The 27,624-nt window shown below is 55.9% G+C and overlaps 2 protein-coding genes across 8 annotated transcripts in view; one reads left to right on the top strand and one right to left on the bottom strand.

Annotated features, from left to right (window-relative positions):
• Window positions 1–21,984, top strand: part of NECAB3 (N-terminal EF-hand calcium binding protein 3) — a 31,021-nt gene extending 9,037 nt beyond the window's left edge. Inside the window, exons 4-13 of one of the 3 annotated variants that reach the window (XM_087749612.1) lie at window positions 4,441–4,466; window positions 4,814–4,911; window positions 14,269–14,405; window positions 14,598–14,719; window positions 15,043–15,122; window positions 15,563–15,616; window positions 16,284–16,396; window positions 18,095–18,172; window positions 18,414–18,505; window positions 19,278–21,984. In XM_087749612.1, coding sequence (XP_087605738.1) covers window positions 4,441–4,466; window positions 4,814–4,911; window positions 14,269–14,405; window positions 14,598–14,719; window positions 15,043–15,122; window positions 15,563–15,616; window positions 16,284–16,396; window positions 18,095–18,172; window positions 18,414–18,505; window positions 19,278–19,306 — 829 coding nt within the window. In that variant the 3' untranslated portion in view covers window positions 19,307–21,984. Of the gene's footprint in view, window positions 1–4,440; window positions 4,467–4,813; window positions 4,912–12,083; window positions 12,502–12,589; window positions 12,779–14,268; window positions 14,406–14,597; window positions 14,720–15,042; window positions 15,123–15,562; window positions 15,617–16,283; window positions 16,397–18,094; window positions 18,173–18,413; window positions 18,506–19,277 lie in introns of those variants that run through there. The other 2 variants (XM_087749610.1, XM_087749611.1) reach the window with 2 other exon arrangements.
• Window positions 21,985–23,363: 1,379 nt separating this feature from the next.
• The window catches only part of CBFA2T2 (CBFA2/RUNX1 partner transcriptional co-repressor 2), a 64,883-nt gene continuing 60,622 nt past the window's right edge, over window positions 23,364–27,624 (bottom strand). For 4 of the 5 annotated variants that reach the window (XM_087749604.1, XM_087749608.1, XM_087749609.1 and 1 more), the window contains exons 10-11: window positions 27,274–27,464; window positions 23,364–24,638 (exon numbers count right to left, since the gene is read on the bottom strand). In XM_087749604.1, coding sequence (XP_087605730.1) covers window positions 24,348–24,638; window positions 27,274–27,464 — 482 coding nt within the window. In that variant the 3' untranslated portion in view covers window positions 23,364–24,347. The remainder of the gene's footprint in view (window positions 24,639–27,273; window positions 27,465–27,624) is intronic. The other variant, XM_087749606.1, reaches the window with a different exon arrangement.

Below are 27,624 nucleotides of genomic sequence, written 5' to 3'. Positions count from 1 at the left end.
TAATACTCAAAGTATTACAAAGCTGGAAAGCAGCTACAAGCTCTACAAACTTATCTGGCATGCTTCTTTCATGTCCCGTAGCTTCTCTGATGATGGGAAAGTTTCACCCTTAATCCAGATTTGGCCACAAGGGTGCCGTGTTCATCAGGTCTAGGCTGAAACTTGTGTTTCTTTGTCAGTGCCAGCCTGACCCAAGGAGAGACAGTAATGAAGACCTTTATACCCAGGCGCTCTCTGTGCCTGGGTAACGGAGCGCTGCCCAGACGCGTCCTGACCCTCACCCATCACTGCGAACCTGCAGCTGCTCCCCTGGGTCCCAAAACTGACACCTGGGAAGATGAATGTTTCGGAGGCCTCATACACTACTTGTTCTCCTTCCAGAAAGCCCACGGCACCACACTCTCCTTTTCTCCCCATCCTTCCCATCCGATCTTCACTCCACCTCCCATCCACCTGGTGGGATGCTGTGGCCTGTGCATCAGGCGCCTCTGTTGGGTTTCATTCAGGTTTTATGTTTCCCCATGAGGCTTTTTTTGTTCTGCATTTCTGAAAATTGTTCCATTTTGGCTTTAAAATATCTCCTTGATCTAATTCTTTGACACTTAAAAATGATATCGAAACCAAATTCAACTTTTAACTGCAATTTGGTACAACAGCTAGGTCCACCGTTTCATTTAGCTTGTCAGAAAGCTCCGCGCCAGCTCTGGCACCGGCACAGAACAGCAAGATTCATCTTCCTGGAAAAGTGCATGTTCATTCACTGAAACGTCTGGGTGAGAAGAGACAAATGTTTTTGAAGGGATGAAAAAGCTCAGTTGCTGCAGAAGCGTCTTGGGAGATGCACAGTGCGGTTTGCTCTCTGAGCAGCCGTGTGTCTGTCTGCAGCCCAGCCGGGTGGGATGGCAGCAGATCCCAGGGTCACGGGGAGAACTTAATGGAGAGTCGGTTACAAAGGGCTTCGGACTGAAGGTTGTAGTGTTGCATAGGTTGCATGCCTACTGCCCTTTGCAGGGGACTGTGAAACCTGCTCAGGGAAGTGTCACATGGACCTCGACTGTCTTTCTGTCCTGCATCTGTCGGGAAAATTTAGAAAAATAAGGTCTGGCAAATCCTCCTTCGCATGAGAGCGGTCAGATGGTGGTGGCAGGAATTGGGTACGGGCTGCCCAGAGCCTGTGTCTCTGACCTTGAGGCGCAAGTGAAAGAGGTGGGAGTGCTGACCTGGTGGTTTTCAAAAACTCTCAGTGGAAATAACCTCAAGCCTCTGGTTCTGTGGAAGAAGGGACCTGTATGAACTTTCCTCCCTTCTCTTTAGTCAGAGACTCAGAGCCGCAGCGTCTGCCAGTCTTTGAATGTTGGAGAGTGACTAAAACGCTCTGGGTCAACTGGAAGGGTTTGGAAACCAGATCTGTGATGGCAGTGGAGGTTCCCAACATGATAAATGATAAAAATAGAAAAATTCCCATCTGCTTTGCTGAAGCTGATTGCTGTTTTCTTGCATAAATTCCAGGCGCATTCTGACAAAATCCCAACAGCATAATGATGACAAGATCCTTCATCATCAGTTCAAGCTTAATTACAGTTAATCAGTGGTTTGAGCACAGTCAAAATGCAGCTATTTGGAAATGTGGAGAATCTCAGGATGAGTGCTTCGGAGGCAGATGATGGCTCTTCTCTTGGAGTGGGAGAGGGGATGGGGGAGAGAGAGGAGTAGAGCAAAGCCTGCTGCCCTGTTGCAGCCCTGCAAAATGGGTCAGGATTTGACGTGCAGGTTCTTTACATGAGCTCCTCCTGGTTTCTGGTATGAAGTAGCTTCTGATAGCATGAAAATGGCACCATCGGTCCTGCAATTTGCTTGCCTGCGCCCTGTCCTGCCCCTAACTCTGCCCTGGGGGCTGCCGCAGGATGCGGAACATGGGAAGAGGTGGCCACGCAGGGCTGCTGACGGACCAGGCTGCGTTGGGAAGGGAGCAGATCTTCCACTGGACCACTCCTAGAGGGATGATTTTTGCCACAAGATCTTGGCGATTGGTTCAGCGTTTAACTGTTTAGTGTTTTAGTGATTGATTAGTTAACATTTGTTTTTAAGCAGCAGACAAGGCAGGGAGAGCTATTAATAATCTCTGGCCTCTCCTTAGAAGCCGGAGGGTTGGTGTTGATAGTAGCTCTTTGTCACACAGACACCTGCTCGCTAGAGCTGAGGTGGGGGACTGGGCAGTGGGTTGAGCTGGTAGCCCCTTCTTCTTCCTGGTGAAACCAGTCCCAGCCCCAGGTTCTCACTGGGGACAGATGCAAACACCTGGGTAACGTATGCATTAGGTGTTTCACTGTGTATTTTGTTATCTCACATCCATATCCCCTCTTTTGTGCATTTTACCCGTCTCTTGGATGGGAACCAGCGGCTGCGGTTATTGCTCTGGGGCACGGGTCTAACAAGCAATGCCGCAGATGCTGTGGTGCCAAGTCTCTTGTGGCAGCGCAGCAGCAGCGGCTCTGCAGGCTCCAGGCAGCTTTCAGAAATACATGGAAAAATTAAGAAGGAACAGGATATTTTTCCAATTTAAATTTGTGCTTCAAACCCCAGTCACTCAATCTAGCAGAGCTGTGGTTGGATGCATGGAGCTGCTCAGAGATGGGATCAGCAAAGTTTGATGGAGTGGAGTTGGCAGAAGAAGGGGCTGTGGTTTTGCTGATTATCTGTATTGCCTCTCAAGGGGAACACTCTTTTCATCCACTTTAAAAACTGTCTGCAGTGCCAGGACAGTGCGCCAGAGCCCTGCCTTAATCAGCTCCTGCGGTAGGTGTTTAAAATAGATGAGCCAAATCACATCCTAAAACTGCCCGTCTCCATTGCCTAAGAAGGCGCCTGATGCGATTAGCTAAACAGAGGGGTCTGCAGTCCCACTGCTGCGCGTCTGCAATGATGTCTCGCACCAAAATATTTTGATGATTTGAAGCACTGCCTATTATTCAAGTACACTAGATGGAAGCCCAGCAGAAAGAGAGATGCAGAAACCAGCCTTTAATGTTTGGGGGAAAAGCTGTAGGAAGATTTTGCTTAAATTATTACACCTGTACTTTCCATGGCATTTTGGACACTTCCCACGCTCTCCTTTAATTTTACCTCGGTGCATTTTTGCCTCTTTGCCTTGTGAGCAGTGTCAGCGGGGAGGCAGGGCGAGGCGGCTGTGGTTTGACTTCCCCTGGGCAGCGGCACTGCGGCCGTCCTTGCGCTTAGAGCCCATCAAACTCCAGGTATCACTGGTTCCTCCACATGTGACAGCACTTAAACACTTAAAAAAAATTCTCTTTTGTGCTCTCTTCCACTTTCCCAATCAGGATTAAAAATGGTTGTAATCATGTAGGGGATTTTGAGACAGCAGAATTTCTTGAGCGGAGGCTGATTTGAATAAATGATATCCTGGGGCATTTCTCTGCAGGTGATGCCAGGCATCGCAAGCAGCTCTGTCTCTATGGCTTTGGCCACCTGAGGGGATCCAACAGCTTCATGCGAACCCACAGTGCTGCTTGACATCCCGTCCGGAAAACATGGGGCTGTTTCTGGACATTTCCTCCTCCCTCTCCACCCTAGCAGATCCTTTATTAGCAACAGGAGGGACCTGTCCAAGCCCTGCAGTGATGCCAGCATTGATTCTCCAGTGCAGTGCTCTCTGTTATTGAGAAGGGATGGGGGGCTGGCCCCCACCTGCAGGTTTTTGGACCCATATCCCTGCTTTAATGGTCTTCATGGCAGGAACAACCCCTCTCGTGGGCTGTGAAGCCATCCAGCTCCCTGCCTGAAGGCAGCCCCACATCACCCGGGCTCTGAAGGCAGGGAAGAGGAGGAGCAGCTGGGGGCACCTGTGGGGCAGATGGGAGAGGAGGGTGCCTGGTGCCATGGGGCAGCCATGAGGGAGGACCTGGGCTGAGGTCAAGGGAGACACAAGGAGGGATCCTTGGCTGAATGCTTCACACCTTTGGGGGAAAAGGTTGGGTTGAAGAAGCAGCTTCTGGGGCTCGTTAGCTCCAGGGCTCAGAAATGGGGCTGCTAACCCAGCTGGCCAGTACAGGGGCATGGGGCGCTGCCTGCCTCCCCTGAGCTCCCTCCCAGCCCCGTCCTGCTCTCACAGGCACTTTCCCAACACACTCCAGCTCCAGGAGATGCTGGTGGAGCAGCTTTGCTTGCTTCTTCAGCCCCTGAAGCAGAGGTGATGCTTTGCAGCCCTGCCTGGCTGCTGCAGGTGCTGGGCACAGCTTCTGAGCTGCTGGCTCTAAACTTGTGCAGCTTTTTATTTTTCTAATACAGCTTTGGAAAATACGTGGGAGGAGCAGTAAATCCACTGGGGGCTCAAGACAAGCCCTCAAGACCCTACTCACCACAACTGTTCCTCCCAAACCAGCCCCACTGTCTAACAAGAGCTTGTTTTTCTGTTTCTTGTAGCAATGTGGACACGGAGAAATTGTGTGGTAAGTGGGTTCATATTCCTGCCTCAGAGGGCTTCCTCTCTCAAGGGTCTGCGGTGGGGCTTTGTACATATCTGACCTGGGCAGGGCTGGGCGGTCAAGTGGCACTGACAGTCCCTGTGCCTGAATCCCAGTACAGAGGGCATCTGTGGTTTTCCTAAGGGGATGGGACATTTTGTCCCTGGGGATAGGAAAGGACTCTTCATTTCAGTCCAGGTGGGAGCGTCCCTCTGGAGAGGGACATGAAAGCCCCCCTGCAGCGCTGGGCTGTGTGCGGGAAGCAGCAGGCACAAGGGAGGCAGGGATGGAGGCGCTTGGGAGGCTTACCATGGTCTTCTCTCCTGCTTCAGATTATTTCTCAGCATATCTCGGAGAATACAGGAATGTGCTTTCTGCCCTGGAGGCCCTGAACTCTGCGGTCCTGGCAGCCATGGACAAAACCAAGCTGGTAAGGATGGGACCACGGGAGGGCGGCGGGGGAGATGGGTGCATAACAGAAGCCATGGTGATCTTAGCTGCTTGTTTAGCTTTAAACTTAGGTGTCAGAGGCAGCAAATGTGGTACCTCCCAGATCAATGGGGTTGCCTGTGCATGCTTCTGTTGTCTCCATGTGCAGTGAGTGCTGCAGCAGCACAGCCTGCAGCATGCCTGGAGGAGGGAGAGCCGTGCCGGAGGAGGAGAAGAGTAGGGCTAGAGCTTTTGTGCTCTGGAGACTTCTTTGAGCCCTCCTTCCTCGTAGGGTCCTGGCAGTGGTTGTTTCAAGAGCTCATTGCAGACCACTTGCAGGGTCCTGCCTGGGGACAGGGTTTCTGGGAGCATCGCTGATAACCTATGGGTTGCATCTCTGAGCCAAAGCAAGGTCTTTTCCACAAAGCAGTGTGGCGTGAAATGGGGACTCTGGGGTCGAGCCTGCTCTGGACTGACCACAGCAGCCTGTGCTCAGCACAGCCTGTGCTCACAGCGACGAAAACTGGCTGCCCATGATGGGGGCAGGAGCCGCTGCGGCAGGAAGGCTGCTTTGGGAAACGGAGAGGCGCTTGGGAGAAGGTAGGAAAGGGTGAAATTCATTGACTCCCAGCCTTGTGCCAAGTTCATCCCTGCAGTGAATTCTTTCCCTCTCCCTGCAGCTTGTGCTGATGGGAGGCAGATTGGAGGCTGCTAATTAGGGCAAGCAGCCTCCTGCTTTGTGAGCTCCCCTGCCTCTGCATCGAAGGGCAGCGGTCTGCAGTGTGCAGTGTCACGGGCTAAATACAGCTGCAAAATAGCAGTGGCCAATACTGGAAGGGTCCCTTCTCAGGGACCAGCAGACCCCTTTGCATCCGAAATGTATTAAATGGTTTAGCCATGTGCTTGGGGCTGGTGCTCTTCTACAGCCATGGGAAGGGCCGGCCCTTTCTTTCCCTTCGATGTGGCGGTTTGATGCTTGGTAAGAAGCAGATGAAGGGCATCATCCACGTGGACACCGTCCACTGACCTATTGATCGAGCAGAGAAGTGAAGGGGGACCGGTCCCACCGTCAGCTCTGCAGAGTCATGGAAGTGTTTGTGCCTTGGTAGTGCCTGTCACGATCTTGCCCTCCCTTTGAGTTTCCCTCTGGCCAGATCCAGCGTCAGCAGCGTCTCCCTGTACGTTGGGAAATTTCATGCCAGGAGAGGGAATCACTTGAAAATGCATTTTCTCTTTGGTTCAGCTGCCCGGCACCCTTCACAGTTATTAAATGCAAGTCCAGAGGGAGAGAATGAATCCTCTTCAGAGACCTATGCTTTATTTCAGTTCTTTTCTGTTTTGTTTTTTTTTGGTAATGAATTTGTATATTCATGTATTTCTCCAAAGGACAGCGCAATTACGGTCTGCTTCATAATATTGGTATGATGTATTCATTCATTTAATAGTTGCTGGTGCCACAGGTGTTCCCTGGAAAAGAGAAGCAGGTTCTCTGTGTTGAAACAGATTTTTGCGGACTCGCTTTTCCACTCGTGTTTGGATCTGCCCAGAGCCAGGAGTCCAGAGCAGCCCGATGCTCACAGCACTGCACTCACCCGGGCGAGGTCTGCGCTGATCGGGGTACTCTGATCCCAGCCCTGAGCTCCTGGGTGCTCCGATGCAGATACTGACCCTCCCGGGAAGCATCTCTCTGTGCTCCCCTGGTCTGCTGGGCTCTGCGCTGGGGAGAGGGCAGGAAAGGGCAATGCTCTAACCCTGTGGTCAGGGCTCTTGCAGAGCTGTGGGAAATCTGCCACTGCTAGAGGTTGGTAGAGATGATAAATGCTGCATTCTTACCTGCTGTGACCTGAATATATTCCCATGTTTGTATTTCCAAAATGGGAATTGATCTTGGGTTATTACGGGATTAGTGAGTTTATTAAGTTGGATTTTAGCCAAAGCTCACACTGCTCTGATCCAGGGGAGAGGGCAGAGAACAGAGATTTTCCATATTACGCATCTGCCCCTCATTTCTGTTGATTCAAACATCTCTAATGCCACCATGGCTGAGGATGGAGAGCCCCAGTTTGCACAGAGACCACCCTCCTGGAAGAGCTGAATGAAACTTCATCCTGGGGAGCTGCTTTTGCTGGAGATGCAGCTGTGCTGTCCGCTGAGCAAACTGGAAGAGACCTGCCCGCTCCAACGGCCCTCACCATAAAGCTATGCTTCCAGAACAGGGCTGTGGAGTCAACAGATGTTGGAGGATCTTCAGTCCCTGCCCATTTTTCCCCAGGCTGTATTTAAGAGAGCTTTGCGTGACCCCCGAGGAGGCAGCTAGAAGAAGGGGATCTCTGACTTGAGCTGGGTCTCACCAGTTGAACTACAGCATCTTTTGGTTAGGGCATGGTCCATCTCTGGTAGTTCCTTACTTCTGCTGCCACAGGATGGCTCACCCCTGCATCCTCCATGTACTTACCCCACAGCCGTAAAAACACTCATGAAAATACAAGCCCACTTTACAAGCAGGAGAACAGACGGAGAGCATGGGCTGCTTTGTTAGCACGACAAAAGCGGAGCCTGGGAGATGCCTTAGGCTTGCTCAGACCATGCCAGGGTGATGAGCTGCAGGGAGGAGAGAGGAAAATAAGGAAACCAAAGCTCGGAGGGAATATGCCGCGGCTCTGTGTTTGGGAGCTGTGGTTTGAAGCAGTGCCGCCAAAAGCCTTTTTGGTATCGAGGATTCCCACCTCCACGCGTGCCGTCGCGGTCGCTGTGGGCCAGCGTACCTGGACTGGATCAACGGTGTGTCTCAGCGGCTGTCTCCTCACTGGCGGGCTCCTGCTGTGCACGTTGTCAACTGCAGGATAAACACTGCGATAAAACATGGGAAACGCAAGCCGGGTTCATCCTTCTCGCCGTATGAGTGACTGCAGTCACTGTAGGAAATAGCGTATGTGTGGGCAGCAAACCGGCTCATGGTCTTTGTTATGGATCCACAGGTTGGCAGGAGGAAACCAAATCATTAGGGGTTCCTACGCTTCCATCCTTCCTCAATGGGTTGGTAGAAACATGGTAAAGAAAAGATGCCTTTTCAAGAAAAGAGGGCTTTTCTCCAAGTTCCGTCATTTGCACTTATATTTGTAAAATATAGCTGTTGATAGCTATGCTGCAGTATACTAAATACAGCTTATCCAGTGGCTAAGCTTTGCATTTGCAATATAATAGTGTCAGAGTAAGAAGTGAGCTGTGGAAATACCTTGGGAAACAGTCTGATATTTCTTACAGGGGACCCATATACTAAAATCTTTCCACTCTCCATTTCACAAACACTGCAAACTAATCTATAAATACTTCTCCAAGTCAGGCACTCTTACTTCTTCTTTGGCAGGAATTATGCGATCACCTATTCCACTCTGTCTCGAGCTTAACTATCGTCATAAGAAACTAATAAAACCTCTCAAAAGCAGAATTACAGCAGTTCTTGGCAACTTTGGGATTTTCATCTGAGTCAACGGAGCTGAAATACCAGTCCGCAACCCAAAAGCCTTGTCTCGTGCTTGCTGAGTTATTTCCTCCGTGACTCCTTTCCATGAGTCTTTGCTATGAACAGAAAATGCTGTGCTCAGTGAGACAGAGCACGTTTTTATTGAGCCTGTATTTACAGAGGGCTTTGAACTGTGTGGTGCAACACCTGACAAGAGGGTTTTGCTTGTTTACCCCCCAGTGAGGACTGCAAGGGAGGCCGGGCAGCTGAACCGAAGAGAAGGCACTTTTTCAATTGATTCCCTCCCCTGGCATGAAATCTTCCAAGTTGATGCAGAAGAGTGAAACAGCATTTGGGGCTCTCTTGAGAGGTGGTTATTTCCATCCTTCTCTTGGGTGCGTTCCCCTGGGTGTGCTGTGTTTGATGAGGTGAGAGACAGGAGGCAGCTGGCTTGTCGTGTGCAATGCTCGCCCAAAATACTGACGCGTCTGCGTGGGATCCTGCTTTGCCCTTGCAAGGTGGGCTGGGGCGTGCTGGGACCAGGAGGATGGGGAGCCCTCTGCACAGCGAGCTTCAGAGCCAAGTCCCCTCTGAGCACGGCGTACCCTGGGCTCGTAGTTGGGTTTTGGGGGGTCCACCCCAGGCTGGTGCCTGTGTCTGCGTGTTTGGGGTGCAAGGACTGTGCTGGCACGAGCTGCGGGGCTCAGGGCAGGTTGAACATGCTCCCCACAGCTGTGACACGACGTCGCTGGGAGCAGCTGCCGGCTCCTGTGATAAAACTCCATCCACCTATGTTATCCACAGAGGACCTCAGGATTAGGCCATCCTCAGGATGAAAGTTGAGAGGATGGGGAGTGCTGGGAGGCTGGCTTGAAGCCGGGGCTTCTCCTGGCACCTGGCCGGGGAGCGATGCAGTTGGGGAGAAGCATCTGGTCCCCGTGCAAGGGAAGCATCCGTACGCCAAGGCTGTGGGGGCCACAGCCGGCCCTGGTGGGGAGGCTGGGGAGGATGCATCGGAGATGGCAACACACCTCATTAAGCGGATCCACATGGCTGCGGAGGCTGCTTGCTGTGGAAAGTGCCCTCTGTGCAGCAAGAGGGGTGACAGCGTTTGGATTTGGACCAGCTCCCGAAATGAAACGGGCTGTGCCCGGCCATGCGGTGGATGAATAATGTATCCTTTCCACTGTGCCCCAGTGGGGCCTCAGTCAATTAGTATTCTTCACCTTTCTTTCTCAGGCTTGTCGTGGGGAGGTTTGAGTGTCAGTTGTTCCACTGTAAGCAGGGGATGTGTGTCTGGGCTGGCAGGCACAGAGGAGCAGCGCTGGGGGGGGATTTTGGTGCCTGCACCCCTTGGGAGTGAGGAGGTGAAGGAGTGGGCAGGGGGAGCGGCAGGGTCCCTGCCTGGGGTCCCCAGCCCCATGCTCTCCATCTTCTGGGGCTGTGGGGAAGGAAGGCTTGTGGCAGCACGTGGGATGCGTGGCTGGGGAAAGCCCGGAGATGCAGAGCTGGAGCTCAGCTTCCCACGGCCGCATCGGATTGGCTTCACTGCCATCCTCGTCCTGTGGCAGAAAATTGAGATTCATTTTCAAGCACAGATGAAAACCCACCGGCAGCATGGCTGCTGGGCGGAGGGCTCTGCTTGCCCAGGTGGTGGTGGGGTGTGGGGAGTGGCTGTGGCTGTCCTTCGCCCACTCCAGCATGAGCCCTGGCAGCGCTCGGTAGATGAGCATCCTCTCCACTTACCTTCCCCTCCCGGCCAGCTGCAGCTGTGCCAGCAGCCCCAGGTGGACACAGCTCCGGGACTGGGCTGGTGGCTCGGCTGTGGCGCAGAGAAACCAGAAAACCATGTGTGGCTCAAGACCCTCCCTGCTGCCCCCCCCAGATTTTTGACACCAGCATTGGAAGGGTTACGTCCATGTGCTTTTGTGCAGAGCTTCTGGAATTCAAGATCCTCAGTTCTCCTGTGTGTTGGAGAGAAACACAGTAGGAATTGGAAATTTTTGACCTCAGTAATGTGGTACCATTGCTGGGCTCTATTTTGGACATGAAAGAGGGAGTTCGTGGTGCTCGGGGGGGTGAAGGCAGCCTGGCTCCTGATCTGTGCCACAGCCTTGGGGGCATATGAGGACACCATGGGGAAGGCAGAGGTGAGGCTGGTCCAGTCTGCCTCCTCATCTTGTGAAGGAAAGGGTTGACCTCTCCTGATGGATGCTCCTGTGGAGCAACCAGCCCTCCTGCATCATGTGGAGACTCCTTCCTTGACCTCCCACTGCCAGTTCTGTCTCTCTTAATGCTCACAGTGGCGTCCTGTGGTTTCTGTGTTCCTTGAGGAGCTGGGCACGCGGGCTGGCCATGGGGAAAGGAGTCTGCTATGACAGCTGGGCAGTGCTTCCCAGCTGCTTCCCCCGTGCAACCTCTGATCCTTCTCTAATGGTCTGCTAAGCTGAGTCAGTTCACTAAAGCAGCAGCAAAGCCAGGTGAGTGCTTTTCTGCCTGTTCAGTGAGCTGAATTGGCTCCCTGAAGCACCAAATGACCTTTATACCAAAATTACAAAGAGCAAATTCGGTTCCCTGGTTTTCACCAGCTCATCCTCTGTAGCCAGTGCTGAGCTGCTTCAGTGCCAAGATCAGAAATCAACTCGCATAGTAAAGTTGCTGCAGTGCAGGCGCCGTGTGGACCTTCTCCTCCTCAGCTCGTTCCCCACCCCTGTGGCTCCCTGCTGACCTCGGGGGTCCTGCTGCACTGACTGCGGGAAGGAGCTTTCCTGCCTGCTGGAGCAGCCCCCTTCCCCGTGCTGGCAGCTGCAGGCAGTGCATTCAAAAAGGACAGCTTTGCTGCGGTGCTCTAGCTGTGCATGGCCTCCAGCCTGGAGCGTTGGGGCTCGGCTGTCGACCGGCTGCACGCAGACAGTTGGCGTTCCCTGAATTCACAGTACAAGCTGCGGTTGTGTTGCCAGCCTGATCGAACACATGCTTATTAGAGTGATGGTGGATAGGCATAGAAATAACCCGGAGTGTAAATGCAAAACAGTTTACTTCTTTTAGAGCATTTGAATTGACTTCGCACACCTGCAGCAGTGCAGAAGCTGGCCCACAGTCACCACCACTGCCGCGGCTCTGCCCGGAGCAAGAAGACCCTCCTCCTGTAGCAGGAGCTATGCCCCGCCGGTGGGATGCTTTGAGTGCACGGTTGTTGTCTGCCTGCTGGAATATCTTGTGCATGTACTCAGCACCATGCTCCTGGTACTCGCCCTTTGCCATCCACGCGTGCTGGAAGGTCGTGAGCGACACTGCTGTCGACGCCCCCCCTGCCCAGGCTGCTGCACCCCTCTCTGGGCTCATCAGGACCTGAATCTGGCAGCCCGTGCCATAGAACAGGGCATTCAGCTCTAAGAACATCCTCTTGGGAAGCCAGAAAACATCGAGGGGCCCCCTGACAGCACAACGTTACTCACCGTGTCCCTCCTGGCATGGTCGGGTACCTTCTGGAGGCTCTGCAAAGGCCAAGTGGTGGAGCCCTGGGGAGCCTTGGTGGAGTAGCTTCGGTTGGAAGAGCGGCTCCAGGCAACAGAACTGTTCCTCGTCCAAGGTTGTCCAGTGCCCATCAGGGGCCTGAAATCTGGCTGGATGATGGTAACCTTGGTTGTGGAGGTCTTTGTAGTCCGTGGAGACATAGCAGTATTGCTTCTTCAGCTGGATCACTGTTGTCTTCTTCAAGGCCTTCAGCACTGAGGGGTCGTTGGGGCTCTCCATCAGCAGGCTGTGCAGGTAGCTGGAGAGGAAGCCACCAGCCACCCCGAGGTGGTAGGTGGCCTCCCTCCAGGTCTGGCCCAGGCAGACGGAGGTGGCATGGGACACTCCTGCCCCAACCTCCATGGCCAGACTGGTGACTCTGCTGTAGGCACAGAGGGAGAGAAACCCGGTGTTAGCTGTATACAGGGCTGGCACCCTGAAGCTCTCAAAAAGCACCTCCACCAACTTTTCCCTGTTGGTGAAGGGGCAAGAAGGGGAGACAGCTGTGAGCACGGGCTGTTCCTCTGGGAGGATTTTCAGGCCACAGAAGAAGAGGTGGCTCCACAGGTTTTCCATGCCGTCCTAGTCCTTAACGATGCCGTGTTTGAATTGGTAAGTCCTGGGTGCTATGGCGAAGCTCACTGTGCTTTCAACAGTAGTGGGATGCCGCTGGGTCTCCCACGTCACACCTGCACTGCAGGGATGCAGCATCACGGTCCTCAGCAGAAACCTGGGCTTCTTCTGGCCTGCACAGCCTGCCCGGGTGAAGCTGCTGCCATTGCCTGTGACGACTGCAGGCTTTGGCGTGACTGGCACTGAGGAACACCGGGGAGGGAGGAGGAGCCTCAGCCTGCAGTGGAACAAGAGAAGTCTCGTGGGGGCAAACCAGGTACCTGCTCCACAAAGGAGCCTGCGGCTCAGCCCCAGTGGAGGACAACTGTGCCTGCCCTAGAAGTGTCTGTCTCTGGGGATGTGCCTCAGTCTTTCCTCCTGTCTCCTCGCTCCCTGCCTTGCTGAGCATCCCTCCTTGGGTACCTTGTCTCCATCCCTGGGGGCTGGAGATTTGCCCCAGGCCCTTGAGTCGTCTGACAGTGCAAGGACAAAACTCCAGGGGGTTTTAAGGAAGCAAGTGAAAACTGGATGGGAAAATAGGGTGGTTGGACGAGGCTTCAGGGAATGGTGCTGCCTGCAGAACCCATAGCACATGGAAAGGAGCCATGCTCTGGGCTGCGGCTGGTCATTGCACCCAGATTTTTGCCCAAGAGGATCGTGGTCACAGCTGGCAAAGGAAGGAGGGAGTTTGGGGTGCCTGTGTGTGTGTCCAGGCACTTTCCTGGCTCTCTGTGCTACTCAGACCTGCTCCTGGGGCATGGCGTGCATCCTGACCCACTGTTTGGGTGCTCTCCGGGCCAGCTTAGCTTCTTGCCAGGATGCACGGTGACCACTTCATTCTCCCCAGCACTTCTTGTGTGCCCCCCCGGACCTGCCTCTACCTGCCCCCAGCACTAATGCCTGTGGCGTGCCATTGCACGTCAGACCAGGGAGGAGAGTGGTGGGGAAAGGGCACGCAGCCCCGCGTTCCTGCTGGACTTGAGGGTCTTTTCCAACCTTAACGATTCTATGATTCTGTGGACACCCCTCCAGCGCCGTAGGGTGGATTGGCTGGGACTCACAGCCAGACACAGCTGTCCTCCCAGCGCCTGTCACTCGTGCTCCGTGGGTGATGTGGGGCTGCGATGTGGGGCGGCTCTCGCGCAAGAGCAAGTCAGCCGTGAGCAGGTGTGTGTTGGAGATTCAGCAGGGATCTCTTCCTGTCGGAGCCGAGAGACTCAGTGCTCTCTTCCTCGGGAGAGAGGGCACAAAACCAGCCCGCTGCCCTGCCCTGCCAGTGGCAGGGTGCTCCCTGGAAGGGGCTGCCTGCGCCCGGAGGGTTGCTGCGGGCTCTCCTTAGCCTGACCCCAAGTCTGTGCCCTGCTAGCCTTGTCCCAAGAGCCCTGGTGCAAGCAGAGCAGTGTGTGAACCACTGGCTCTGCCTGCCCTGGAGCCCTCCCTGGAGCTGGGGGCTATTTCTGCAAGCAGCCTTTACCTTAAGGCTTGGGAGTGTCCATCTGTGGTCCTCCACAGCTCCCCGGGGCCGTGGCAGCCAGGGGCTGTGGGTGCTGGGGCCGGGGTGGGGGGTCACACCATGCATGTGACCTCACAGGTGTGCAGCCAGAGGATGCTTTTGTCCTACGGTGTCACCGTTTCCTATGATGCCTAAAAATTTGGTTGGAATTCACCCTGTTGGGTTTATTTAAGGGCCAACCCCTTCCAGATGCAGCTCTGCTCCCCCCACACAGGGTTGGGGGCATCTGACAGATCCTCTCCCTTTTCCCACAGAGGTACGAGACCTCCTCGAAGATGGAGCAGTTCCTGACCCGCTTCCTGCTGCGGGAAACCATGCACCAGCTGCAGTCCCTGCAGGCCTCGCTCGAGTGTGCTGTGGACACCGTGGAGGAGCAGGCGGGACAGGAGAGGTAATGGGGTGGGATGTGCCAGTCCTCCACCTCTCCCCACCGCCACTCGTGGGGGTCGCAGCATGGGGCAGGACTCACGGGTTCCCCTGGGGGGGTACATCTGGGAGCAGGATCTGCCCTTTCCAAGCCCACTGTGAAGCTGACCCATATAGTGAATGATTCCAGCCCCCCCTTTGCATTTTATTCTTTCAGAAAGGACATAAAGAAATCCGAGACCTCGGTTGGCCTGAGGTCAGGGAGACGATGCGGGCGCAGAGGACAGAAGAACATCTGTCTGTCTCCAACGGACCCCTATTCTGGGATGCTAACGACAGGTATCCGCAGCCTGGCCGTCCCTTGGCTCGGTGTCTCTGCCCCTGCCCCACTGGAGCCTGGAGTGGGTGTGGAAGCAGCAGCATGGGACAGCGGGGGCTTGTCCAGGACAGAGCCTGGACTGTTGCACCCAGACACCAGCTGGAGCTTCTCTGGGATGTTGTATCTCTCGAGGAGTGGGAAAAGTTTCAGGAGAAAACCAAATCAGTTTTTTGGTTTAAATCCAAGGTCTTGAAGCTTTTGTGGTTTTCTGAGTCTTAAGCAAGCTTTTGCTGTGATAAAAGCAAACTTTTTTGGTGATAACTCTCTGCCCTTCCCTGTGCAGGCGTTTGTGTCGAAGACAACAGCCAGTGGATGGCACAGATCAACAGGCTCCAGCAGCTCATCGAGAAGCTGGAGCGCAAGGTGCGTGGCAGAGGGGAGGTGGGCTGGGGGCTGCCCTGCACCTTGGTGCTGGCCAGGCTGGCGCTGGGACCTCTCCCTGTGCCAACAGCCCTGGTATTTGGTCCTGGCATCGTTACAGAGCTGCACCCGTTCACCAGACCCAAACTCGCAAGGCTGCTCATCCCTTGGTGTCTCCAAAGCCCCCCTTCCCCCGTCAGCTGTGCTGACCCTCCCCTGGCTTCTCCGTGGCCTGTACTGATCTGACAAGTCAGTCTGGGCCCACCGAGCCCCACAGCTGTGCAGGTCACATCCCTTTTCTCCCCTGGGTACCTGAAGGAACGTCCCCAGAACGGTACCCATCTGTCACGCTGAGCTGGGCTGGGCTGTGGGTTACTGCCACATTTTATCTTGTTGCAAAGTTCTCCCAGTAACGATGATTTTTCCTGTGGTGTTAAATACAGAGCCCACGCCTGGAGCCGCTGAAGGAGGAAGCCATGTGCAAAGGAAGAGATGCAGTAAGTCCCTGTCCTGCTGCTTGTTGTTTTTAGGTAACCCCATAGTGTGCACAGATCCCCTCTCTCGCACACGTGTGCTTGCACAGCCCCTGTGCCCCGTGACTGGAGTCACCTGGGTGAGCTGCTGGCTTTGATCTGGTGGGGGGTCCGCTGCTCAGTGATGTAGCAAGATGGGAGTCAGAGCTGTGAGCTGGGCGTGGGACCATCCACAGGGCAAATGCAGCTCCATCAGGTCCAGGAAAGCCCCGGGCAGTGCCCCTGGCCAGCTCAGAGGAAGGCAGTGCTCCACTTGCGAGTGCCCAGATCCCCCAGGTTTGCTCCGAGCACCCGCAGACCACGCAGAGCCCCAGTGTAGGGGTCCCGAGGCCCCTTTCTGCTGGGGGAAGGACATGGGGAACTGCAGCAAGCCCCAAAGCAGGACCCCGCCACTGGGGGATGGAGCATCTCCTGTTGGTGTGGTTCTTGTTGTAAAGGCAACCTGCCCAGGTAGGAAGAAGCCACTTTAAGTTGGCGTTGTCCCCAGCATTGTGGTGCCAACCCCTTCTTGCGGCTTCCCCCGCAGTGCTGTTCTTGCTCAGCACCGCCTTGTCCCGCAGCTGGGTGGGAGCAGGGAGGGCAGGAGGGGCAGATGAGTCCCTGATGCTGCTTGTCCGCTGTCCCTTCGCAGCACATCCTGGTGGCAAAGAGGCAGATCTCGGTGGCGACCAGCAGCATTGAGGAGTTTCGCCAGGCGTTCAGGTCCTACACGGAGGTCACCGCCGGGCAGAGCAGCTGCCTGCAGTAAGTGTGGCGGGTGGTGGGGGCTTTTCGTGACATGGCTTGTGCAGAAACAGGGGCTTTTAACACAGCACCCTTGGGAGACAGAAGGGGTCTTTTTGCAGTGTATTTTTTGTGCTGGTCGGTGCATGGGTGGGCTTGTGGAGGTTTGACCTCGCAGAGAGGACGGGACAGCGTCACAGTGCCTGCGGTACCGTCCCATCTCCTGCTGCAGGTTGCCTCAGCAAGAACCACTTGTCAGTGTCTGGCAAGGATGAGGCTGTTTTTTATGCACAAATGGCTGTGGCATGCACGTGTAAGAGGATGCGTGGATTCCTCCAGCACTGAAGGACTTGAAAGTAGTGGGGGAAAAGTCAAGGGGAGAGCTCATGTCACAGCGCTGCCTTATGTAAAGTGTGGGCAGTGCTGGTGGGAAGCGGCCATGAACACCTGAAGCTAACCCCCGCACGAGACCAAGGCTCTGCCCCCAGCACCGCTCCAGAGCTCCAGACATTGCCGAGGATGGAGCCCAGGTCTGGCTTCAGTGAGAGGCTGTTGCCAGCCTGTCCCTGGAGACTGCACAGCTGCTCTTTGAGAGGCGCTTTCCTTCTCCCATGGGAGATTTCATGGGAGGTTTCAGTGGGAAACGTTCCTGTTCCCCTTTAAAGTGTCATTTTTCAGCTCTTCAGTTCCAACAGCACAAAATTGCGTTTTCAATCCAAACAAAAGGAAGATACTTGTTTTGACACGTGTGGCAGAGAGAATGGTATTTTTTTCTTTGGAATTGATGGGCTTTTCTGTCATGAGAACTATTAGTGTAGACAACTGGGTAGCGTTGCATGGGCAGGCTCTCCACGTGAGTGGAAAGCTGGAGCGAAGCCTGGGGAGACTCTGCTGTCCTGGTTCACGCCAGGGAATTGCAAAGCGCATTGTGGCCCCCGCGCAAGGGGACGCAGCCTCCGAGCTGCTGGGTGACTTGCGTTGCTCTCCCCCCCCAGGGCTTGGTCCCTTCCTGCAGCCCTTAGCAGCAGCTGGAGGAAACATTCATCCTCAGCTGGAATTCATGATGCTGCAGCTGAGTGCAGATGGTTCCCCAGGCCCTGCACCTTGAGCCTTGCTCTCTCGCCTCCCTGCTGCTTCCCTCTCCATCTTCTTATGGACTGGAGAAAGCCCCAGCCAGTTCCTCCAGCAGAAGGGAGCGTGGGAAGCAGCAGGGAGGCTGCTTGGTGAAACAGCATCACTCTGGGGGGCAGCGAGCTGTGGTTTTGTGCTGTGATCTCAGCTCCTTGCAATTGTGCCTCAGTTTCTCTCCGTGTGAAGGGCGAGGGATGACACACACCTACTCCAAAGGGCTGGAAGGATTCGCTCCTTCGTCAGGCTGTGTGCTGCAGTGCTAGGGACACGCTAAGAAATACTTAATAAAACACTTAACACAGGGGTTCCTGGGCAGCAGCAAGGAGCAGTTTAACAGCTGTAAAGCTCCTCTGCTGCCTGGCTGCAGGAACTGCGAAGCATGAAGGATTTGGGTTTGGGATCCCCTGGAGCCGTGTGCCGGCCCTGGCAGCCACAAATTGTGGCTGCATCCAAACCACTCTTTGAAAGCCTCGTGCTGAGGCTCCATGTGCAGACCTGTGCCCCTCGCTCCCAGGCCTGGCGGGACCAAAGTGGCCGCACCGTGCCACCTTGCCAGGCCCCATCTCAGGGTCACTCCTGTCCCCGCAGTGTGTCCGCCTGCAAGCTGACAGACGAGGCCTGCTTCATCCTTTACGAGTTCTGGCAGGACGTGACTTCATGGAGAAGGTTGGAGGCTTTCCTTGTGTGGGGCTGGGTCCAGATGCTCTGGGTGGGGGGAATGAAGGGGGTGAAGACCCTGGTAAAGGATTTGGGGGGGCAGGGCAGGAGTGGATGTCCCGCTGTGGGTGGTGCAAAGGCAGCCGTGTTCCCCGTGCATGGGCAGGGATCCTGGCGCACAGCCGCTCCCCTACAGCGCAAGGCACGCACAAGCCCTGCGCCCTCCTGACCCTGCACCACTGTTTTACAGCCACTTGCAGTCCAGCTGCAGCAAGACTTTCCAGCAGGCCATCATCAGCTTGCTGGAGTCCCCGGAGCTGCTGACCACCATGCTCTTCCCAGGTGAGGGGGGCTGTGGGGCTGGCCTGGGGGGCTGCGGGACCCCCACAGGCCCACGCTCCTGCTCCGCGTGGTCTGCCAAGGGCAGGAGCAGCGTGGGGAACAGGCGCCTGGGCTCCCTCCAGAGCAGAAGATCGGCTTGGGGGTGACCTAAATTGTGTTTTTCAAACCAGAGACCCGTTTCCCCTGGCAGGTTTGGTTGTGTGTGCTGGCAGCGCTGCGGGGCCTCTCCCCTGCCTGGGGGGTGCTCTCAAACCGGGATGCTCTCGAACTGGGACTGGTCAGTCCCAGTGGCTGTGTCCAGGTTACAGCTCAGTGGTGCTGAGACCAGCTCAGGGAAAATGCACATTCCCCATGGTACCGACAGCAATCTGAACAAGACGTGAGGAACTGGGAGAGCTTGGTGACAGATAAGCCCAAATTAAGCCCTGGTTTGCTATCGCTTTCAGGTCTTGTGTAAAATAACACGAAACACGGATTAATTTGGACTAAATCCCACGCTGGTGATACTCCTCCTGACCTGCCGGTCCCACTGACCGCATTCCCAGTGCTCCCCTGCTGAAGTCACCGCAGCTGCAGCAGATCACCCATCTCCCGGCCATGCCATGGCTGTGCTCCCCTCCGCGGGGTGGTGGGTGCTTTAGAGCTGGGTGCCAGGGATCTGCAGAAAAGCCTCAGCTGCCCCCGCGCAGGGCCGGATCCCCCCCTCTGCCACCCCAATCCCCCTCCCCTGTTTAACACCGCGCATCCCTGACCCCTTCCCTTCTCTCCCCAGCCTCCTGGTGGATCATGAACAACAACTGACCCTGGGCGGCTGCTTCCAGGACGCCATCAGCATGCGGAAGGATGCGGAGCCCTCGGCACAGCCATCGCCTTCCCTCGCGTTCGTCACCTCCCTGTCCCTCGTCCCCTCCTGCGGGCCGGTGGGGGCTGCCTGCCCGTCGTCCCTGGCAGTGTTTTACCCCTTTGCTCTTTTCATGTTAATTTATTTATCCCCTCTTCCCCCCCAACAGTCTCCTGCTGCCCGGGGGAGCGGGGCACCCCCAGCAGCGCTCCTGGGAGCCGCATTCGGGGGCAGCAGCCCAGCCCTTGGGGGAGCACTGGTCTGGGTGCTGTGTCCTGGCAGCCCTCAGCCCCTCTCGCACCCTGGCTCCTCTTCCTCCCTGTGCTCCTCTTCCTCCTGGCTCTGAGGACAGGCCGAGGCTCCACAGGGTGCTGGGACAGGCTGGGGGACATGGCTCTGGCCAGCTGTGGCATCCGCGCACCCGGCCTGCCAGTGCCACCCTGGGCCAGCAGCGGCTCTGCCCAGGGAGCTGGGCCGCCTCGTATGGATTGTGAATAGTGTTTTATAGAAAAAAAATTAAGTATTTCTGGCAAGGCGTGCCAGATCCGGCCCTGGCCACGCCAGCAGCCTGTGCAGCCATTGCAGTGGCTGTGAGACTGGACTGCTGCCCCCCCCCAGCCGTGTCCATGGCTGTGCACATCCCCCCAGTAAACCACTGCGCACCGCCGGGGGAAGGCAAGCGTGGCTAATAGCTCTGTTGCTTCATCCTGCGGCTCAGTTAACATAAACCAGAGTTAGCACCAGTTTCAGTGCTGCCCAGAAGAGGTTGTAGCTGAATTAATGGTGATGGGAGTCAGTGGCGGGGGCACGAGAGGAGCGGGGAAGCCCCCCTGGCTGCAGCGGAGCAGAGCCCCCTGGCCCGTGGGTTGCACGCTGGGGGTTTCTTTGTTGGTGCTGCAGAAGCAGATCCTCTGCTGAGCTGCTGTAAGATGCGCTGGAGCACAGAGCAAGTGCTACCGAGGGCAAGCGGGGCTGGGCACGGCGGGCAGGGACCGGCAGGGCAGCGAATGCCCACAGGCAGATGCCTCCTGGCATGGGAAATGCCACTGCCCTTGCACCCCAGCTGTCCCCGACACCCGGCGTGGTTCACCTGGCTCACCACAGGTACCCGTGCCCCGGCCCTCGCGCGCCTGGCTACCTGGCCCCACAGCACCCCCAGAAACACTAATTCGACCGTTTCTTCCCCAATCCCCAGGTGCAGTAATTAAAATGCATTAATTCGTGGCTGAAGGGGCAGTGGGTACAGCTCCACCCCGGGGACACTGCATACAAGCTGTCACTCCCCACCCTGGTACCGTGGGGCCACAGTGGGGAGGGGGGTGGCTGGGTTTGGGGTGCTTTGCCCCAGCAGGAGCTTCCCAGGAGCTCCCCGGGTTTGGGGTGCAGGGAGGGGGACCTGGCTGATGGCGGGAGCGATCTGCAGAGCTGGGATCAGGAAAACTCCTCGTTAGAGGAGTAGCCACTGCTGCCAGCTCAGATGGGCACTGTCAGACCCCAGGCAACCAAACAGCAAATTCCCCGCTGCGGGGACGGGGGTGAGCATGCAGCCATGTGGGACCCCTCCTCCCAGCACCCAATTATTTACCTAATTATTGATAACTGCTCATTTCCCTGGCCAAAGCCACAATTTGCCATGACCACGGGGCAGAGGAGGTGGCTCCAGCCCCTGCTCAGGCAGCTGAGGCCCTGCTCCGCCATGGCAGCCACCCAGGAGGGGACCGGGGGCCAGAGCTGCGCCGTGGGCCACGGGTGAGGGGCGAGCCAGGCCCGGGCACGGCCAGGCGTGGGTTAGAGCCGGGCACCCGGGCAGCCACGAACGGCAGAGCTGCAGCAGGCGCTGGCTTGGGGATTCCTGAGCTGCAGGGGACAGCGGCAGCCGCCCCCGGCCAGTGTGGGGTTTGGCCCCCAGTTTTGGATTTCTCAACCGCTGGATTAGTGGTTGCAGTGGCCTGGAGACTGAAATCCTCAGATGAGGTAAAGGCGCGTGCAGTGGGCATCCTCAAGTGTCGGGGGGGACACAGGGCTGGTGCTGCGGGCCAGCTGTGATGGCACCTTACAGGCTGGTCTGTGCTCAAATTAAAAAAAAAAAAAAAAGCTCAGAAAAGAACATATTTAAACGTGAACCCAAAGAAATCCAAAATTACCAAGTATGGGGCTGAAGGGCAGCTCTGCCTGCGGCTTTGCTCGGGGCTCCCCAGGACCGGCAGCAGCATCACCCCCGCGGGGGAGGCAGGGCGGAGGGGAGGCAGGGGCGGGGGGAAGCGGGGCGCAGGGGAGGCAGTTTTCGTCCCCCACATCTCCCCTGGCCCCGGCGGAGCAGCGTTCCCACAGGAACCCCGCCGGCGGCCTGAGCACGGCAGCAAACCTCTGCTCCTCCTGAGAGAGGAAGGGGGGAGTTGTATGATGAATATAGTCTTTTTATTGACTACTTTTGAGTAGAACAAACTAAATACATCTGTAACAGTTTGGGTTCCTTTATACAGTACATTAAATAAGTTATGCACAGGAATGAAGTAACAAATTTCTATTACAGAATTAAATGTCAAAAAAAATAGAAACCTCAACCCAATGTCTTCCCATGTCCGAATTTCACATTTATCATTCCATGTTAAAAAAAAAAAAAAAAAAAAAAAAAGAAGCAATCGTTCTAACCATGACTGTTAGTATTTCATTCATTTACACTGGGGTTAATTTTAGTACACGGCCATCAAAGTTGCATGAGAATTATGGAAGACAACCTATTTACAAGCAATTTCTTCCAGCCCTGCCCTGCTTTTCTTTCCGTGTCCGACCTGGCGGCAGTTGGCCGCCGCTGACCCACAGTGTACGGTCAGGACCGCAGCGAGGATGGGGACGTACCTGAGGCAGCTCCGAACTTGCACGTGTCCCGTTAGGGCAGGGGAGCCCTTCAGCCCCGCCGGCTCCCGGGGAGCAAGCCCCAAGCGTTTGCTGCTCCTCCCCGCTTGACACGGCCTCCTCCTCCACGCTGCAGCCCTGGGCGCAGCGGCGCAGACAGAGCCGCTTCCCAGGGCCTTTGCGAGGGGCGCAGCGCCGCTGCAGTTCGGGGCTGACCCTGCCGCCTCCGTCGCTCCTGGGGTAAAACCCGCCGCGCTGGGTGATGCCTTCCCCGGGCCGCTGGGGCTCAAGTGCCACCCCGATTCAGGGCTGCACCAGCCCAGCACCGTCGTGCTCGCCTCCGAGGAGCCGTGTCCGTGCCAAGGGCTCTGCCGCAGCCGGGAGCCCCGGCACTGTCTCCTGGGGGATGCAGTCCCAGCTGCCGCTCCAGAGCTGTCTTGAACAGCAGGTGACATTGTGGGTTTTTTTGCATAATAAAACCCTGCAGACACAGGAATCGCCCACTCTATCCCACGACAGCAGCTTCCAAAACGGCTTTCCCTAAGGGACAAAGCTGGTTCAGCGCGTCGCTCGTTTATCCCCAAGGCAGCCAGCAGCCAGCTACACCGCTGCAAACTCAGTGACGATTCATTACATCTCTATTATTCGCCTCCAATTGAAAAAGTGATCAAAAATAATTTGGGAATTACTCGCCTCATTGGGCTCCAGCCCAGCAATCGTACAAAAACAGTCACAGAAACATGGCTTTGCTGAATAGATGGTTTTCTAGAGCCCGTTTGTGTGCAGCATGGGGAAGCAGTGCAGCTCCCCAGGGAGCACGTGCCCATCCCTCCCACGGGCCGCGCCGCTGATGGCCTCCGTGAAGCATCTGAGATGAGCCCCGCTGCGCCCCGAAGCAGCCCTTCTGCGGGTCGGTGCCGATTACAGGGTTTGCACTGCCCTGAACCCCTCCTTCCACGCCACAGCAGGGAGTCTCCGAGCGATGGATCTCCCCAGGCTGACCACAGCATCCCCGTGGGACCTCGCTCTCTGAGCCTGCATTTTGGGGACGGTCTCCGAAGGCCGGATGAGGCGGTGGTGACTGCGCATCCCTGGGCATCTCCGGGGAGGAGCGCAGCCGGCATCGGAGCAGCACCCAGGGCTGGGGGCTAAGAACCAACATAGGACAGCAAGTCCTGCATTTATTTTAACAGTTTGGCCAATGCGCGTGGAGAGAACAGACTATAAATAACCCATCGCAATCGCGTGAGGATCTCTGTGGTTAAAAACAACGGCAGTAACTCTCAAACCAACAACTTCCATGCAGTGAAAAAAAACCAAACACTTTCTGCATAGCAAAATAACGGCACCCAGGTGGAAAGGGCAATAACCGCCCACAACCAATCCAGATTTGCTCTGCAAAGGTCCCACCCAGGGTAACACGCAACTGGCTCTCCCGTCACAGAACAGGATTAAAACGAGGCCACCCAGAAGCGACCGTCCGTCCTTCCCTGGTACTGACATTTGGTTTAGAGCAGACGAATCCTCTCCTCCCTCTCTGCAACCATCAGCTGCCAACCTGCCGGCAGGAGAAGAGAAGAGGGCTCGGCTTTTGCCATTGCACTAGAAGGCGAGATGCTCCTGCTGGGAGATCGGCTCCAGTCTGTTCACAGCACCAACCAGCCAGCACGGCCATCTGAGATGTCACCGTCTGGGAGCAAGGAAAAAAAAAAAAAATAGATGCCTGTTACGGAGAAAGCTAGCTGGAGGAGGCGGCGGCTCAGGCACCTCAGGAAAGGACCTTGGGCAAGTTTGACCCATGAGGATGGGGCTCAGCATCTCCCGTGTGCGTCAGCAGCGCTCTCCACCGAGTCCAGGTCCCGCCGAGCGAGCGCCCGGCCTCCTCCAGGTCCCGAATGATGCTCTGGTACCCCCTGCAGAGGGACGGGCACGGAGGCGCCGCGGGCAAGGCCGGCCCCAGTTCTTCTGAGCCACAAAAGAAAAAAGGCAGAACGCGATGGCAAAGCCCGAGTGTTGGCGCTCTGAGGCAGCGGCGCAATGTGTCAAATGTGTCAAGTGATACAAGTTGCTGTGGGTTTTTTTTAAGCTGAAAAAAAAAAAAACCCCAGGGAAACTAATCAAATGGACTGAACCAAAACTTCCCCTTTAGAGTCCGTTCGTATCTATTGCTGTCACGGATGCCGGGGTGGAGGACCGGGAGGTGGTCGCCGAAGTCTTCTCGAGGGCCGGGCTGGGCACGCTGTCCAGGCTCTTGGCGGCGGCGGCTGCCGATCGGCCCGTGGGCAGAGCCAGTGGCTTGCTCTGGCCGTGCAGGCCTTGGCCGCAGATTCGGTGGTGCCTCTCCCAGTCCTTGTGCTGGCAGAAGGAGCCGCAGTACCGGGCGATGTTGCAGCCGCTGCACGTCTCGCTGGCTTTGCGACCACAGTTCCAGCAACTCTGCAAGACCAAAGACGCCACACTTTAAAATGGGTTTAGTTTCCAAGAGCTGGAGGACAGTGCTGACTCAATAGCTCTGGAGGGAACTGTTCATTCCCCTCTGGCCTAGATTTAGTAATATTAAAATGAGCAATCCATGAATCCCTGCTATTTCACAGCCCTTTGCCAAGGGTACTAACCCATACTCCTCTGCTCTGCCCAAAACTGCCTGCCAGACTGCACCGGTCACATCCTCTCCCCTAGATCCACCCAAATGCATAGAGGAAACAGCAGGCAAGGACTAAAAAACACGCTGCAGATGCTGCTCTTCGGTCTTTTTACTTCCTGTTTGAAGCAGCTCTATTTTGGTATCGCTCCCAGCCAAGTGCTCTCTGCAGGGATTATAGCATGCTGCACAGGCACCATTTGCTTTGCACCCTGCCTAGCTGCACAAGAGGTCGGAGCAGGCTAATTTGGAAAAGAAAAAGCTCATTTGAAAGCCTCCCAGCCAGGTGGAAGCACTGCCAGAGCCTGAGCTTCAATCTGGAAGTGGAGCAAGGCCCCTCTGGCTGCTGGGAGAGGTGTCAGCTGGTGGGCTTACGGCGTGCCACCGCTTCCTTATGAGCGTGGGGGCAAGGGGCCAGCACCGGGAGCTGCGGCTGCAGCTGCTCCGAGGAGGGGAGCAGGCGGATTAGCTTTCCTGCAGCTGGACGCATGCGTTAGCAATCGCATACTGCGGAGGGCAAGTTCAGCCACGGAAAAGCAGCCTCCACCAGAGCCTGCCTGCCTCTAATCCTGCCTAACAGGGCACCTTTCGCTGGCCACCACTTCTGCGACCACAAGCAAAAAGCTGTCGAAGCAGGAAAGCGGGGTGGTGGGAGATGCTGACCTGTATCGGACCTGTTACGGAGAAGGGCAGTGAGATTCCCTGCTCCCAGGGTGTACACCGGAGCCACCAGCTCCCGGCGATGATTTATGGGCCAGCAGCGAAGTGCCAAAGCAATCTGGTCAGGAGCAAGCTGCTCCAGAGCCAGCGCATCCCCGAGGCTCCTTGGTCTCCCCTAGAGAAGTAGGGCTCGTGACCAAGAAAAACCCCCACCGAAGCCTGCGGTAACTCTTGGAAAACTGGGTCACTGCTTCACAGCTGTTTACACTTCAAGTGGTGTTTTTAAACCGTATTTCAAAGGTTACACGGTGTGCCAGAACACGTGGCAGCTTTTCAGCGTGGCCTTTAGAGAAGAGCTCTGGGTGCCGGGGAACCGGGGCTCGTGCTGGCGGGGGGATGCTCGGCTGCTCCCGAGGTCCCGCGCTGCTCCCTGGGACGGCCGGAGGAGGAGGACACTCCTCTGGTATTCCCCTATGGCGAAATCATTACTTGTCTCATTTCTTCCATGGCTTCCCAAGCAGTTCCACCCACTCCCATCATGTGTTTACTGATGGGTGCATTCGTCCTGCAGTGATTTAATCCGGAAATAGTATAGACATACTTCTCTGTAATACCACCTAATATTTACACGGTTCCTGCCGTGCACAGGGACCCTTGCACCCGGCCTTCCCGAGCCCCGGCCAGCAGGGCGGACAGAAACCCCCCAGGAGGAGGGACGCGGACTCGCTGCCTGCACAGTCCCGGCAGACATTAACTCCACGTTCCCATCAGATTTCTGCTCGGCAGAAGCAAAGCCTCTGCTCTTGCATTCGTGCAGAGAAATTCAAACAAGAAGCAAACCACACGTGGATGGGACGTGGCAGTGCAGGAATTAGCCATGCAATTCTCCTCGCCCAGTCCAGCTGAGATCTCCAAAGCTTAATGAAGTGAGCTTCCAGTTAAGCAACAGTGACGATAATGATTGAGGAGTAGAAAGAAATTCTCTAAGACACCCATTCAGCAGGTGTTGCTGGCTATGGCGAGCTAAGAGTTACCTCTTCTTTTCCAACGTGCAAATGTCTCATTAGGTGTTATGAGCCTTTCCGTAACGCAGGGACAGCCACCCCGCACAGACGCTTCCCACCTATCCCCGTACGTACGGGCGCGGCGTAGCAAGAGACGTGGGGAGCCTGTTTCTGGAGATGAGGTGACCACACACTGCCCGGGCCCATGTTTTGGGAGCCAGTGAAACAACAACATCCAAGACAATATATATGCACCAGGCAGGTCTGCAGCGCCACCGGGTCTGGTACAGACCATCAGGCACTCGTAGCTTCACCTACAGCCTAGGTTCTACCCTGTGCTATTTTAAAGCCCACAAACGGCAATTCCTTTTCTGCGCAGATCAAGTACCCCACCAACAGCAGATTGCTGAGCTAAGTGGAGAGCTGCATCCACCAGCATCCCTTTCTCTTTGCTTCCACAGCTCCCTCAATCCCAAGAAATCCCTGGTCGTTACACTGGGCCCAGCTCACGGTGCCCAGGGGTGCCTTCATGTGGCTGCTGCGCACACATGGGTGCTGCAGGCACTGTTTAGGCTGATTCCCCTGCCAGCAAAATCAAAAGCAAAAGGTTTTTTTTATCAGTGCATCCCTTTCGTTATTCACGGGAGAGAGACTTCTAAAAGGAAAGGGGATGGCGGACCCGCAGGCTCCAAGTCACTGCTTGGCAGGACCTGGAGACTTTGTGAGTCTTTGACAGTCCCTTCCTAGGACGTCCCCTGCACCTTACCTCTGTAGACTCCTCCTGCTCGTTTATCACTAAGAAAGCATCCTCGGTGGCCTGGCGCTTGGCATCCGCGATGGTCTGCTCCATCCGAGCCCTCTCAGAGGCAATCATCTCAAACGCCTTCTGCTCAGCCTCCGCCACTGCTTTCTGCACCTCTGACATGGCCTGGCGCTTCACCTCGTTCACAGCTTCTTCTGGAAGAAAAGAGCAGCTTCACCCACCCGCCCGAGGAGCGGTGAGGCCAGGCTCAGCCCCACGGGATCCCCGCTGGCATCGTACAGAAGGAGCAGAGCCCTTTGGAAAACCCAGGCTGGGGGCGTTGGTAGCCAGATGTGCACATCCTGGAGCGTTCCT

This window comes from Nipponia nippon, unplaced genomic scaffold, assembly GCF_047370975.1.
Source record: "Nipponia nippon isolate SJK-2023a ecotype South Korea unplaced genomic scaffold, ASM4737097v1 scaffold_13, whole genome shotgun sequence".
NCBI lineage: Eukaryota > Metazoa > Chordata > Aves > Pelecaniformes > Threskiornithidae > Nipponia > Nipponia nippon.
Note: the sequence above shows the minus strand (reverse complement) of the source record. Positions and strands in the feature narration are given on the sequence as shown.